Genomic DNA, 16,950 nt, shown 5'->3' with positions numbered 1-16,950 from the left:
GCGGACAGTCGCCATCTTGGCAGTGCATCACTTCATGGTAATCGAACATGTGCAAAAAGGCAGGAACTGTTGTTGAAACCACGCCCTCCTAATGCAACTGTCACTCAAGTGGCCACACCCTTAATTATACAGAACTTTAAAGCTTAATATAATTTAAACGGATTAGTTTTCACAAAATTCACCCCCTTTACAGTTCTCATGAAGGGTAAATTTGGGTATATAGACCAAACTCATTGTTTGCACCAGGCTGTAAACATGTTTTTTTTCTGCTGTAAAGTTGGGCATTTTAACATGGCGAGTCTTATGGGATTGAGTCCCTTTTGCAGCCACCTCAAGCGGCCAGTTGATGAATTACATTTTTAGTCACTTCCTTGTTGGCTTCACGAGAGAGAGCGGGAGATTGACGCTCGGTTTCACCGCACACACTCTGTTGATATGTCGTGATGCTGGTTTAAAATACAAATTGTTAGAAATGTTGTTTCTGTAAATAAATAAATATATAAAGTTTTTGAATCGGGTCAATAAAACTGTAATTTTCTCGTCTTCACAGTTGAGACTAAGTTTTGAAGCAAGCAGGAATATCTGGAGGAGTATCATCTGAACTGACATCTGCTTCTGTGAAGATGGATTTTGTTAAAGAGGAGAGTGAAGAGAACATGAGTGAACCAGAAAACTGGAGAATAAAACACGAGGAACCAGAAACCAGGAGAATAAAACACGAGGAACCAGAAGAGGAACCAGAAACCTTGAGAATAAAACAAGAGGAACCAGAAACCTGGAGAATAAAACAAGAGGAACCAGAAGAGGAACCAGAAACCTGGAGAATAAAGCATGAAGAACCAGAAGAGGAGCCAGAAACCCAGAGAATAAAACACAAGGAACCAGAAAAGGAACCAAAAGCCCAGAGAATAAAACAGGAGGAACCAGAAACCAGGAGAAGAAAACGCAAGAAACAAGGAGGTAGGTGTTTATTATTCAAATAGTCATTAAATATGAATGTGGTACATTCACAGATCGTTTATGTAAAAATAAGATCTTAAGTATTACTAAAACTTCTTAAATCCACGTTTCAAAGTTCTTATGGAAATAAGAGTGAACAGACACTGAGGAGATTTAATTAATTTTACTTTATTTTGCTTTTAAGAATCATAACTGTTGAACATAACTGTTAGTGTGTGAGACTAAATTAGTTTTTACGCTAGACGAAGTCCCATTTCACTGTCAGTAGCAGTTTTACATCAGGCTTGGCAAACCTCGATGTAAACATTGTATTGATGATGATTTAAAATGATCAATTTGTCTTCTATGCCAAAAAAAACCCCATTAAGCCCATGTTCCATGAAGATATTTTGTAAATTTCCTACCATAAATGTATCAAAACCTAATTTTTGATTAGTAATATGCAGAGCTATGAAGTTAATTTTGACAACTTTAAAAGTGATTTTCCTCAAGACTTTTTTGCACCCTCATATTCCACATATTTTCCAAATAGCTGTACCTCGGCCAAACATTGTCCTATCCTAACAAAGCATACATCAATGGAAAAATTATTTATTCAGCTTTCGAATTATGCATACGTCAAACAATGCATTGTCACAAGATAGAAGTAAACTTGTTTATTCTAATGTCTGTTCCAGGCACGGCTCGTCTGTATGGGCAAAATATGAATTCAAAACACAAACCTCGATATAAACCGAATCAATAAATTGTAAATGTGTTCCGCATTCTGCAACAAATGTGTTTTGGATTTTTTGAAGGTATCCGTCTAAATGTTCTGCAAAATCAGTCAACGGTGAAAATTTTATTTAAAGTCCAGCAGTTTAACACTATATTTAACGTGTTCGTTTATGCCCAATATTAAAGTATTCAAAACCGGTAAGTTCATATATTATGAGTACAGTTGAATTGAACTGATGCATCAGTCCTACAGTGCTCCGGAACGCACGCCTCATGATGCGCTCGACGCACTGCCACAGAAACAAGAATGAGATGCGTTCTAACATAACCGTTGCATTAAACTCAGTTAGTGAGGGCTCGTTTAATATATTGCACATATATAGGCCGTTCAGTTTACTTGTTAAAGTGCAATGAAATACCTTATATCTACAGACGATGTACGTCTGTTTATGGATGGAAACTTTGTAACGGCCAAAACTCTTTATTTTGCTTGCATCACATTATACTCCAGAGTGCATGAAAATAATAAGACATCAGAGCGAACTTATCATTCGCTCTGCCGCCTTGTAATTATTTTGTCTTTACTTTATTTGTAATGCCAAGAAAGAGTTAATCTATCATCTATGAGAAGAGCGTGTTGCCGTGGACCAGCCATTAAATGTGCGGGACACCAACTCCTCGTTTTCTATCTCTTTCATTTCATGGATTTAACGAGTTATCCGAGTCAAAGCGGACAACTTCAGTGACTACAGGCCCTAATCCTTCTCCTGTGTGTGAAATGCGGTGCTGAAGTGAAATAGCTGGGCAGTTTGATAGCCGAATTATAATATGCCGCCTAATAAAAATAATAGTTATTATTATTAGGGATGCATGATCATGATTTTTCATGGCTGATTCCGATACCGATTTTTTTTAACAAACAAACTGGCCGATTCCGATACCGATCTCCATTTATTTATTTATTTTTTTAAGCAACAAACAATTGAAAACAATAACCATAACCATCTGATATTAACAGCAGTAACTGCACAGTAAGTAGCCTACATTCAATACAAACATAGATGATACAGACATCAGCCTTTAGCTTTTGTTTTGGATTTGGGTTGAAACTACAGAGAACTGGCCTTAAATTAAAAGATTAACTGTAACCATGTGAAATTAAAGGCAATAACTGCATAGTTCTACAGTCCAAACAACACAATCATCACACATTCAATAAGATGTTTCTTAATCAGCATTCAGTATTTTAGTTTTTAAATTTGGTTTTAAATTTAAACAAAGGTCTTAACCAGTGAGACTAAATAAAAGTATTCTATATAAATACATTATTCCAAAATGTTAAAATCAAATGTTGGTGCGAATAAAACAAAGATGCAAAGCGTTTCATTCATCCAATTAAAAAAAAAATAGGGTTATATTCTAAATTTTTTTTACTTGAGCCAATGAAAAATAAAAAAACTATTGTCTCAAGTTAAAAAATATGTGAATCTTTTCCCTAATTTCAGCTTCTACAGCAGGTGATTTTTAAATCAAATTAAGTCAAATGTAATTTTAAGGTAAAATAAAAATAATCATCCTATACAGAACTGACGTTTACTACTGGCTTTTCAAACGTGTATGCAGGTTCTACTTTACAAAAAAATTAGTCAGTTTAATTTCTCATCCAACACATGAGAAGTTGAGCTGAACATCCCTTCACAGGGCACGGACAGGTACACTATGCAGGAAAGGCTCTTATTTTGTGCACCAGTACAACAACAACGGCTGATCGCTTCCCAAGTAGGGGCTTCCTGCTATCTGTGCCTCAGACGTGTAGCTCTGCACTTCCAGAGCTGAACGGCTGCCCGTGTCCTGCGCACAGATTTCGAAATACTTCCACACAAATGATATGATAGCGAATGATCACAATGTAGTCTGTGCACGCGAGCGCACTTCCGGAAAAATTGGCCGATTAAAAAGACCAAAACCCGGCCGATTGCTGATCGCATATTTTAAGCAAAAACCGTCCTGTTCCGATTCATGGCCGGTCAACCGGTGCATCCCTAATTATTATTATAATCGAATACATTAATAGGAAAATGAGCCTAATATCGTCTTAATTATCAACAGATAAATCTGCTAATCGATACATGATACTATCGTCTATCGGCACAACCCTACTCTATATTACCAATTTTGTTGTCTGATCACTTTTGCAGTATTATGTAATGTTCACCTTTCCAACATTAAGACCAAGGCCTCTAGATGGCATCTTAACACATCATTATTAAACAATCAGACATTCATTAATTCTCTAAATTATCATATAAAGGAGTTTCTCGAAATTAATATAGCTTGTGATGTAGACCCTCAGATATTGTGGTAAATGACAAAATGTGCAATACAAGGATTCGGTTTTTTTTTTGTTTTTGTTTCTTTTGCCCTTGAAAAAAACTTTTTTTTTTCTGATCAACAAGCTACATGGATGTCCACCTTGAACGAGGAATATGACTGACTTCCACAATCAAAGGCAGAGTTAAGTTTACATGGAATGAGGCAAGAATTATTATTTTGAATCTGAGGTCTAGCCGCTTATTGTCCCTCAATGTTTTGGTTTCGGTGAACATTCCTATGATGAAGACACTCTACTAATTACCTGAGGCATCAGTCTGAAGGCCGATTTATACTTCTGCGTCGAGTGTACGCCATAGTGTACGTCGTTGGCTACGCACGTAGGCGATGCCGTCGTGAGCATTTATACTTCTGCGTATGTCTGTTTTGCTCTGCAGTTACACCGCCAAAACGCTAGTTGACGCGAGCGGGTTCCACTGTGTTTACATTCCTCGATCCTCGCGGGCTTCTATGAACTATGGCGACTGAAAGAGAGCGGATCATGTTGGAGCTGGAGCTTATCGAGGTCCAAAAACTGTTAATTTTTGTTAAATTACTAAAACTAAAAGGCAGAAACGAGAGAAGGCATCGGAGGAGATGGTACGTGCGACCCGTGAACCAGTTGAGACAGAAAGAGGGTGAATTTGTAAATTGTATTTGTGTAAAATGTAATGCACCAATAAATGACATGAAACCATTTAAATAAAGTCCAGTTTTAAAGTCATGTCATTGTTCCTTTATTTACATTAACCTGCACAATACAATCTGCAAACAGCAGGGATAGATTTTTTTTTTAGTTTGTACTATACATACAAATGGTCGAACTATGTATAAGATAATGCATCATGTAAAGGTGCAATGGTCTATAATTGTTTACATTAAATAGATGCAAAAAAGAAAACTATACAAATAAATTAACTGTAAGATCTTAATTTACTGTAACCTGAACCATAAAATATGCATACAGCAGGAACCAACATAATTGGTTCAAACTATATACACAAATTGTTTAATGTAAAAGATAGTAAAAAAACAGGTGCAATGGTCTTGAATTGTATATTAAAAATAGATGCAAAGTAGCAAACACAGACACGTGTGCAACTATATGTTAATGTTTATTTGCAATAACCTTCACACATTTTTGGAAACAGCAGTTTTTTTTTTTAAATAAAAAGTGCAAACTATATATTAAATTCAATTCAAGTTTATTTGTATAGCACTTTTTACAATACAAATCGTTACAAAGCAACTTTACAGTAAATTATGTTTCTACAATATTTAGTAGTAGCTAGTAGTTTGTGCACGTTTGACAGGATTTTAGAAAAAATAAAAAATAATAATAATAATACAAGACGTAGTCAGCTAGACAATGAACTATCAATATTATTAATTAATAGTAATTATATGATGCAGTCACACATGTAGCAATAATTGTTAGTGCTGTTTGTTGATTCAAGGTTAGCATCATCTGGGGTCCTCTGAGGGTCAGCATCATCTCTTCTCAGGTGTTCTGGATCCAGACTGGAGCTTGTGTAAATCCTAGTTACATCCGTGGCAAAACATAGAAACAAAATAGAGACATCATTAGCATAGCTGCTGATCCAATCAAAGTAAAATTAGTTTAAACCAAGCTAAACAATAAAAATGCAGATGCAACTACACTCACAATTTAAGAGATGCATTATTCGAATGCTTGGCGAAAGAGATGCGTTTTTAATCTAGATTTAAACAGAGAGAGTGTGTCTGAACCCCGAACATTATCAGGAAGGCTATTCCAGAGTTTGGGAGCCAAATGTGAGAAAGCTCTACCTCCTTTAGTGGACTTTGCTATCCTAGGAACTACCAAAAGTCCAGCGTTTTGTGACCTTAGGGAGCGTGATGGGTTGTAGCGTGGTAGAAGGCTAGTTAGGTACGCAGGAGCTAAACCATTTAGGGCCTTATAGGTAAGTAATGATAATTTGTAACTGATACAGAACTTAATAGGTAGCCAGTGCAGAGACTGTAAAATTGGGGTAATATGATCATATTTTCTTGACCTCGTAAGGACTCTAGCTGCTGCATTTTGGACTACCTGTAGCTTGTTTATTGACGAAGCAGGACAACCACCTAGAAGTGCATTACAATAGTCCAGTCTAGAGGTCATGAATGCATGAACTAGCTTTGCTGCATCAGAAACAGATAACATGTTTCGTAGCTTGGCAATGTTTCTAAGATGGAAGAATGCAGTTTTTGTAACATTGGAAATATGATTTTCAAAAGACAAATTGCTGTCTAATATAACACCCAGATTTCTGACTGTAGAGGAAGTAACAGTACATCCGTCTAGCTGCAGATTGTAATCTACAAGATTCTGTGTGGTGTTTTTTGGTCCAATAATTAATATCTCTGTCTTATCCGAATTTAATTGGAGAAAATTATTTGTCATCCAATCTTTTACATTTTTAACACACTCTGTTAGCTTAGATAATTTAGAAGTTTCATCTGGTCTTGCTGAGATATATAGCTGAGTATCATCAGCATAACAGTGGAAGCTAATTCCGTATTTTCTAATAATATTACCAAGGGGCAACATGTATATTGAAAATAGAAGGGGACCTAGGACAGATCCTTGTGGCACTCCATATTTTACTGATGATAAATGAGATGACACCCCATTTAAGTAAACAAAATGGTAGCGATCGGACAGGTAGGATCTAAACCATCTTAGAGCCTAACCTTGAATACCTGTATAGTTTTGTAATCGATCTATGAGTATGTCATGATCTATGGTGTCGAACGCAGCACTAAGATCAAGTAAGACTAGAAATGAGATGCAGCCTTGATCTGACGCAAGAAGCAGGTCATTTGTAATTTTAACAAGTGCAGTTTCTGTGCTATGGTGGGGCCTGAAACATGACTGAAATTCTTCATACAGATCATTTTTATGCAGGAAGGAGCTCAATTGAGCAGACACAACTTTTTCTAAAATTTTAGACATAAATTGAAGATTTGAAATAGGCCTATAATTTGCCAGTACACTAGGATCTAGTTTTGGTTTCTTAATAAGAGGCTTGATAACCGCCAGCTTGAATGGTTTTGGGACGTGACCTAAAGATAACGACGAGTTAATGATATTGAGAAGCGGTTCTTCGGCTACAGGTAACAGCTCTTTTAGTAATTTAGTGGGTACAGGATCTAATAAACATGTTGTTGGTTTAGATACAGTGATAAGTTTATTTAGCTCTTCCTGTCCTATATTTGTAAAGCACTGCAGTTTATCTTTGGGTGCGATGGATGAAACTGAAGTGTTAGACGCTGTAGAATCTACATTCGCTATTGTATTTCTAATGTTATCTATTTTATCAGTGAAGAAATTCATAAAGTCATTACTATTTAACATTGGTGGAATATTTGAATCAGGTGGCGTCTGGTAATTTGTTAATTTAGCCACTGTGCTAAATAAAAACCTTGGATTGTTTTGGTTATTTTCAATGAGTTTGTGGATATGCTCTGCCCTAGCAGTTTTTAGAGCCTGTCTATACCTGGACATACTGTTTTTCCATGCAATTTTAAAAACTTCCAAGTTAGTTTTTCTCCATTTGCGTTCAAGACTACGAGTTACTTTCTTGAGAGAGTGAGTATTACTGTTATACCATGGCACAGTACGTTTTTCTCTAACCTTTTTCAATTTGATGGGGGCAACAGCTTCTAATGTATTAGAGAAAATAGTGCCCATGTTGTCAGTAATTTCGTCTAATTCATGTGTATTTTTGGGTACAAATAGCAGTTGAGATAGATCAGGCAGGTTATTTGCGAATCTTTCTTTGGTAGCTGGAACAATAGTTCTGCCCAGACGGTAACGCTGAGACATATAGTTAATATCAGTTATACGCAGCATGCACGATACAAGGAAATGGTCTGTAATATCATCACTTTGAGGTACAATATCTATAGCAGTAAGATCGATTCCATGAGATATAATTAAATCTAGTGTATGATTAAAACGATGAGTGGGTCCGGTGACATTTTGCTTGACTTCAAAGGAGTTTATTAGGTCAGTAAACGCAAGTCCTAATGTATCATTTGTATTATCAACGTGAATATTAAAATCTCCCATGATTAGCGCCTTATCAACTGTAACTAGAAGGTTTGAGAGGAAATCTGCAAATTCTTTTAGGAATTCTGTATACGGCCCTGGTGGTCTATACACAGTAGCCAGAGCAAGAGATACATTAGATTTCTTTTGCATGTCTGACAGTGTAACATTTAGCAGAAGTATTTCAAAAGAGTTAAACCTGTATCCTGTTTTCTGGGTACCATTGAGAATATCACTATATATTGTTGCAACACCTCCCCCACGACCAGTCTGACGGGGCTCATGCTTATAACAGTAGTTCGGTGGAGTAGACTCATTTAGACCAAAATAATCATTTGGTTATATACAAATATGAGTATGATAGTGCAATGTATTAATATGCAATGATCTACAATTATTATCAAAAATAGATGCAAAAGAGAAACTTCACAAATGATGCAAACTACCGTATAACCTGCATGAAATGGTGTGAACAGACATTAAATAAAAAAGCTAAAGTGCATACTATATATAAAAATGTGCAAACATTATACCCTCCACAAATAGTAAAACAAGATAAATATTAATGGATGCAAAAGTGCAAACTATATAAAAAACTAAACAAAAAAAAGCAAAACTGCAAACTGCAGATACAGTGCATTTCTATATGCGCAGAATTAAAAGGTTGAACGTTGTCAAAGTAGGCACAATTGTTTTTTTTTTTTTGCTGCCACTCAAAAAGTATCTTCGACACGTCGAACATTACCTGTGCTCTGTGGTCCTCCGGCACCCTCCGCAGCATATCTGCAACAGTTTGTCCAAACCGGTCGCTCTTATCATTGCCTTGACACAGTCTCTGTTGCAGCTCCACCCACCGTTCCTCCAACTGAGCCTCCAACCAAGCATTCTGCACTTGGACCCAGTCATCTTTTTCTTTTCTCTTCCTTTTTTGTGCCATTCTTGGACTGGGGGACGGAAAGAGATGACTGCGGGGACGGAAGAGATGGGGATGGAAGAGATGGCTGCGGGGACGGAAGAGATGGCTGGTGATGGGGGCTACCACTTGGTAATTGGTCATCATCGCTGTTGGCTGGAGGTTTCCCATCCGATAAACCAGTGGAGTTTGAGCTGGTATCAGTCCCATCCTGTGATTATGAAAGAAATGGCAAATAGTATAAGTTATATATAAAAGATGATGCATTCATTGTTAATTCATAGATAGATAGAGCTTGAATAACTGCATATTCATACATTGCAAATGCTAAATTGTTGCATTTGTATTTTCTGTAAGCCAAATAAAATTACAATCTATTATATTATATAAATACAACCCATTACATATAATTACAACCTATTACACATGCTTTTTGACTCACAGGTATATTATTTTTGCAAGTTAGCTAACCGAAACACAATAGAGGTACATAAAAGGACGTGCATTATTTACCTTATCGTCAAAGTTTGACTCCGTAAGCCGATGTTTGACATGAGGTGCCAGCCAAGATAGGAATAAATAAAATGCTGGGATTTTTTTTTCCTCCTGGATCCCCGCTCCTTGTGGCAAGTTTTTTACGGAGACGAACGTACTTGTCTCGAGAGTCCTTCCATCTTCATGCACTCCGCTACGTCTAAACCGACGTTGGAGGAAATCTCCCTCCATGAAATCACTGCCATCTGGCAGTCTTTGTAATCTCCCGAAAAGGAGTCATACAGATGGCTGTATTTCCTCACTTCTTCAATTAATCGCTCAGTCATTTGGTCCATTTCCATGTTGGCTCTTCATTGAATTTCGGAATTTAAAAATGGCGGGCGGTCCAGAGTGCAGAAGATCATTCCGGAAAAGCGTAGGAGGAAACGTGATACTACCAAGCCGACCAATCACAGATCTAGCATTCCGCCTCGTCGCGACATGTAGTTACATTTTTGAGGAGGTGCGCGTCAGGGTACGGCGAAGGTTACGACGTATGGTGCACGTCAATGCGTATGCTATGCCATACCTACTACGCGCACCCGACGCAGAAGTATAAATTGGCCTTTAACTGGTAATCTCACCCCCGTTCCCTTGACAATGTTGAAACGAGGCAGGGATGTCCACTTTTAACATTACTGTTTTGTTTATCCCTTGAACCATTAGCAGAAGCCATCAGGAAATCTGACATTCCACAGAATAAGATTCATGACCATAATCATACTATTTCAAAGATAGAATAATCTTAAAGTCTCTCTTCAATGCACAATCTCCACCATCAAATAGACTTTGTTACCCCTGCTTAATTTAATTTTTTCATGTTGCCACTTTCCCCTCCTCCAAGTTACTTTTAAAGAGATCAATTCCATACTTTCCCAGTTTATCTGGAATGGTAAATGACCCAGAATAAAACTTGCCACGTTGCAGCATCCTATACTTTCAGGAGGATTGGCTGTACCAAATTTTGAATTTTATAATTTTTCCTTTCAACTCAAGGCTCTTCATATTTAGGTTGACCTTCAATCTAAAGCTTCATGGAGCGTAATCAAAGTTGATAAGGTTAAACCACATTACGCTCCATAATATTTGAAAATGATAAATATAAATTTGTCCCAGTTGTGGCCAATTCTTTTAGGATCTGGAAATGGGTGGAATGCTGGAAGGGAGGACAGTTCAAGTTTTGTAACAACACACCCCTATGGCACAACTTTATTTTTTTTATGTTGAAATCAGCATTTGTCCAGCCCTCTTGGTCTAAATTGGCCATTAACACATGCACACACTTGTATGATAACCAAGGACTTATATTTTTATAAGTTTTATATACCAGCATCATAATAATTTTGTCTTTTTTCAGTCTATTGAGTTCCTTGGGCATCCCCCATTTCCTCTCATCTTATGTGGGATTGGATCGCACCATGCTCTGGTCGACCATTTATTTCTTTAATATATATTAAACTTAATGATCGTACTGCAAAACCTCTTTCTATTAATAGCATAATGCAGTGTTTTGAGATTTTCATGGATCTGTGTTAAAAAGGGAAAGTTTTGACAGTTTTTGTCTGTACACAAATATTTTATACTTTTTTTTTTTTGAAAATTCAATTAATTTTCATCTTCATAATGATTTCATTTTAGGCCTGATGAAAATGAAAGAACAAAGACGAGATCTGAAAGAAGTGGATGAGAAATATCAGGATCAGAAAGCTCCCGATGTCAATGAAGAAAAATCAGCAACTTGCAGCATTAAAAAAACTGAAGTAAAAAAAAAGCCTTTCAGCTGCTCTCAGTGTGGAAAGAGTTTTACACGGAAAGATAACCTGAAGAGTCATTTGGTAACTCACTCTTCAGAAAAACCTTTCAGATGCTCTCAGTGTGGAAACACTTTCACGTGTAATAGAAATCTTAAGGATCACATGTTAATTCATGCTGGGATAAAGCCTTTCAGCTGCTCTGAGTGTGGAAAGAGTTTTACGTTTAAAGTAAGCATTAATAGGCACATGTTAATTCATACTGGGATAAAGTCTTTCAGCTGCTCTCAGTGTGGAAAGAGTTTCACACAGAAAACAAGCTTAAATAAGCACATGTTAATTCATTCTGGGATAAAGCCTTTCAGCTGCTTTCAATGTGGAAAGAGTTTTACACAGAAAGAACACCTTAAGAATCATTTGGTAACTCACTCTTCTGAAAAACCTTTCTGTTGCTCTCAGTGTGGAAGTACTTTTGCATGTAAAGCAAACCTTAATAAGCACATGTTAATTCATACTTGGATAAAGACTTTCAGTTGCTCTGAGTGTGGAAAGAGTTTTACACAGAAATCATTCCTTAATAAGCATATGTCAATTCATACTGGGCTACAGTCTTTAAGCTGCTCTCAGTGTGGAAAGAGTTTCACACATAAAACAAGCTTAAAGTATCACATGTTAGTTCATGCTGGGATAAAGTCTTTCAGCTGCTCTCAGTGTGGAAAGAGTTTTACAATGAAAGAACAACTTAAGAATCATTTGGTAACTCACTCTTCAGAAAAACCTTTCAGCTGCTCTCAGTGTGGAAACACTTTCAAACATAAAGCAAGCCTTGAAAAACACATGTTAATTCATACTGGGATAAAGCCTTTCACCTGCTCTCAGTGTGGAAAGAGTTATACACAGAAATCGGGCCTAAATAGGCACTTGTTAATTCATGCTGGGAAAAAGCCTTTCTCCTGCTCTCATTGTGGAAAGAGTTTTACACAGAAAACTCACCTTAAGAAGCATTTGTTAACTCACACTTCATAAAAGCCTTTCACCTGCTCTCAGTGTGGAAAATCTTTTGTCACATAAAGGATACCTTGAAAATTACGTTAAACTGGACATTGAATGCCTATTTTCCACAAGTTTATATGATTCTTTAGGGTCTTAAAGGGTTCATATGATGAAATTTCACATTTTTCTTTCACTTTTGAGTGTTACAAGCTTTTGCTGCATAAAGAAGATCTGTTAAGTTGCAAAGACCAAAGTCTCAAATCCAAAAAGAGATCCTTTATAAAGTTAAGGTTCAACCACACTCCCTTAAATCGTCTCGTTCTACCACACCGCCGCATCTCTACATCACTATGTGGGAAGAATTGCATAACACCAACCTTAAGGTTTATGCAAAGATAGAAGGCACAACTTTTATTCTCTGTTGCCGCAGTTGCCATGTTGTGGAGTTGAAGTGAAACTTTGTTTGGCCTTCCAAAAGAGGACATGACTAGAAATCAGTGGTTAAGTTGCATTTCAACACTGTTCCAGAACAGTCCAACCCAAATATTCAGTTTGTTCTAAGCATTTTATGGAGGCGACTCCATCACAATATTAGGACACTTAAAATACCATATGACCTGCTCTTTAAACACTCTTCAAAGTGTGCTGTCCTGACGCTTGCTGTTACTCAACCACCATGAGAAGACGAGCCATCTAGTCTCAACAGCTTTTCTTTCTTTCTTCTACACCAGTTTATTTTATTTTCCTGTTGAGAGTTTTTTTGTTCTAAGTTTTGCCGCAAAGCTACGTCAGATGTTGTCTGCACCAACTTTAAAACTTCAACCAGGGTACACGACTCCACACCATCCTTCAGCCAACGCCCAAGACATCACTTCCAATGACTCCTGAACTCCAGCCAATCAGCAACCTATAGAAACCCCTTTCTGCAACCATATAAAATTAATTCCTTTAAAATAAAGGCAACACAAGTACAACCTCCGGATTCTTGCCGGTTTATTGGTTAAAGGCTGTTCAGTAATTTCCTATATTGATATAAATATGGGGTTTAACATTTTCACTCTCTTAAACTCATTCTTTCCTCTCTTTGTTTCTGCAACTTGTGTGAATGTGCATGAATGTGTTTGTTAGATTAATTTACATGTCTTTTTGATTTATCCAATAAAGTCTTATGTACATTGAAAATGAGTAGTATCTTTTTTTTGTTTTGTGCTTACAATTTAATGTCTTAAACTGCTGATCCTGTAGCCTGACTACGTCACACTTCGTACTAAGCGCCGAGTTTAAGATTGTAGTTTAGGTAAGGTAAATCAAAAACGACCGCCGATATGGAAACACGGGATGCTGTTCACTCTGTTGTGGAGAATATTCCTGGCATTTGCTAACTGAATCCCGAACTAGAAGAGTGTTTGTTAAACATTTTGAATGGAGGTAATGTTGTGGCCCTACTTGTAAGTGATGTAAGTTTATCAACTAGAGTCGTGGCCAAACGTTTTGAGAATTACATAAATATTAGTTTTCAAAAAGTTTGCTGCTAAACTGCTTTTAGATCTTTCAGTTGTTTCTGTGATGTACTGAAATATAATTATAAGCACTTCATACGTTTCAAAGGCTTTTATCAACAATTACATGACATTTATGCAAAGAGTCAGTATTTGCAGAGTTGGCTCTTCTTTTTCAGGACCTCTGCAATTCGACTGGGCATGCTCTCAATCAACTTCTGGGCCAAATCCTGACTGATAGCAACCCATTCTTTCATAATCACTTCTTGGAGTTTGTCAGAATTAGTGGGTTTTTGTTTGTCCACCCGCCTCTTTGTCTTTTTTTTGTCTTTGTCAGATTAAGATCTGGGGAGTTTCCAGGCCATGGACCCAAAATTTCAACATTCTGGTCCCCGAGCCACTTAGTTATCACTTTTGCCTTATGGCACGGTGCTCCATCGTGCTGGAAAATGCATTGTTCTTCACCAAACTGTTGTTGGATTGTTGGAAGAAGTTGCTGTTGGAGGGTGTTTTGGCACCATTCTTTATTCATGGCTGTGTTTTTGGGCAGAATTGTGAGTGAGCCCACTCCCTTGGATGAGAAGCAACCCCACACATGAATGGTGTCAGGATGCTTTACTGTTGGCATGACACAGGACTGATGGTAGCGCTCACCTTTTCTTCTCCGGACAAGCCTTTTTCCAGATGCCCCAAACAATCGGTAAGGGGCTTCATCTGAGAATATGACTTTGCCCCAGTCCTCAGCAGTCCATTCACTATACTTTCTGCAGAAGATCAATCTGTCCCTGATGTTTTCTGTTGGAGAGAAGTGGCTTCTTTGCTGCCCTTCTTGACACCAGGCCATCTTCCAGAAGTCTTGTCCTTACTGTGCGTGCAGATGCGCTCACACCTGCCTGCTGCCATTCCTGAGCAAGCTCTGCACTGGTGGCACTCCGATCCCACAGCTGAATCCTCTTTAGGAGACGATCCTGGCGCTTGCTGGACTTTCTTGGACGCCCTGAAGCCTTCTTTACAAGAATTGAACCTCTTTCCTTGAAGTTCTTGTTGATCCTATAAATTGTTGATTTAGGTGCAATCTTAGTAGCCACAATATCCTTGCCTGTGAAGCCATTTTTTATGCAACGCAATGATGGCTGCACGCATTTCTTTGCAGGTCACCATGGTTAACAATGGAAGAACAATGATTTCAAGCATCACCCTCCTTTTAACATGTCAAGTCTGCCATTCTAACCCAATCAGTCCGACATAATGATCTCCAGCCTTGTGCTCATCAACATTCTCACCTGAGTTAACAAGACGATTACTGAAATGATCTCAGCAGGTCTTTTAATGACAGCAATGAAATGCAGTGGAAATGTTTTTTTGTGATTAAGTTAATTTTCATGGCAAAGAAGGACTATACAATTCATCTGATCACTCTTCATAACATTCTGGAGTATATGCAAATTGCCATTATAAAAACTTAAGCAGGAACTTTTCCAATTTCCAATATTTATGTAATTCTCAAAACTTTAGGCCATGACTGTATTACCGATCGTCAGCGAGAAGCTGGGGAGGCCAAAATCTGGTAAGGCGATAGTTGTGATTGTGTCTCCGTTGGTTGCTATCATGGAGGATCAGGTTAAGGAAGGCGCAAAACTCGTTCTATGTGCTGCACAGCTTGGCGTGCACATTGAATGAGAAATCATGGAGGGGAATTTCAGCCTTATTTTTGGTAGCCCCGAATACTGGATTCTCAATCCAAAACGGCGAGCTATGTTAGTATCAACCCTATACCAAGACAACCTCGTCGACATTGTCATTGACTAGGCACACATTGCATACAAATGGTGAGTTTGCATACACTGGTTTGGTAATTAACTTGAACAGGTTAATTTATTTCAACATCAGCTCAGTTCAACACTGTAATTTGTTGTCTTTTGTTGCATGTTTCAATGTTGATTCTCGTTAACTTTTGCACAGGGGTGAAGCGTCCAAAGGTGACTCCCCTTTCTGAGAATGTTTTTATAAGTTGGGTGAACTAAGATCTATCGTGAAAGAAGGTATGTTTAATTTATGCCTGCTTACATCTCCGAGTGTGTGTGTGAGAGAGAGTGTTTGAGTGACTTTAGATCTAACTTTGTCACACCACGTAACATAGTGAAATCTATAATATAATATATATATATATATATATAAACATGAAAAAATGGCGGCAGCTGTTGTGAGTGGTTTAGGAGGCTCCGCTCACGAGCCCAAATTGGGACATATTGCCGCTTATACAGTCCCCAACCAGCTTACAATTGGTATTTTAACTTTTTGGCACAACACTTTATATGATATCTACAAATGCTTTCTCAAACAAGAGAAACTGCAAACATGAGTACGACAACTACCATATTTCAGTCTAAGCTACCTGTAGCATTCTGGTGCTTCTCTCTGTACTGTTCATATGTGATGTACCAACTAAAGCGGGTGAAAATACTAACCGTGCAGCTGCTGATCAAGATCCATGTGGCATTCGGGGTGAGAAAGCCAAACTATATTTTTTTGGTTTTGGCTATGCTACCATCTCCCACACCTTTGCTGCCAATGAAGTACATGCATCCAAAAGACTGAACCAACACAACTGCATGAGCAAGCAGAAGTTTGCTCCTCCAAGAGTAATTAAAACTCTGATGTTGTTGCTACTTCTGTCAGGAGATATACACCTAAATCCCAGGCTTCTACGTAAATTTGATGTACCCCAACTCATCTTTGAACAGCAGTACCAAGCTAACGGTTTACTTCCGGGAGTTAATGTGACAACAAATGTAATCTCTCTGATTAAAAAAAAATGTGGGTGAGATGGGTCATCATGTCTCACAAGTGGATGCTGAAGTTGGCGTGCTTTTTCCTGTTGCTGGGTCCGTTGGGGCATCTGGACATCTGGGTGCATCCGTTGGCGGGATGGATGGATGGAGCGGTTGCTGGCGCTGCCATGCTGGAGCCACATCGGACTCGGGGCCTAGATCGCAGTGGGGACCGGAGCGTTGGAGTGTGCCATCCAGATCCAGCAACAGAGTCTCAGAGCAGCGTTGTCTGTGGCCCGGATTCGGACAGTGCGGTGAGTTTTGATCTTCACGGCGCATGCATAACAATAGATGCCGAATGAAAACA

General features: G+C 38.1%; 1 protein-coding gene across 1 annotated transcript; it reads left to right on the top strand.

Annotated features, from left to right (window-relative positions):
- Window positions 1–740: 740 nt before the first annotated feature.
- On the top strand, window positions 741–13,496 carry LOC132093306 (gastrula zinc finger protein XlCGF8.2DB-like). The gene is made up of 2 exons (XM_059499298.1): window positions 741–960; window positions 11,208–13,496. Exon 2 carries the CDS (start codon window positions 11,213–11,215, stop codon window positions 12,344–12,346), a length of 1,134 nt encoding a protein of 377 aa, XP_059355281.1. The 5' UTR covers window positions 741–960; window positions 11,208–11,212; the 3' UTR covers window positions 12,347–13,496.
- Window positions 13,497–16,950: the final 3,454 nt, after the last annotated feature.

This window comes from Carassius carassius, chromosome 1 (genome assembly GCF_963082965.1).
Source record: "Carassius carassius chromosome 1, fCarCar2.1, whole genome shotgun sequence".
Taxonomy (NCBI): domain Eukaryota; kingdom Metazoa; phylum Chordata; class Actinopteri; order Cypriniformes; family Cyprinidae; genus Carassius; species Carassius carassius.
The sequence above is the reverse complement of the archived record's forward strand: the minus strand, read 5'-3'. Positions and strand labels throughout refer to the sequence as shown.

Excerpts from the sequence above, each read along its gene's own strand:
- LOC132093306 (XM_059499298.1), top strand. The coding sequence starts at position 11,213 with ATGAAAATGAAAGAACAAAGACGAGATCTGAAAGAAGTGGATGAGAAA.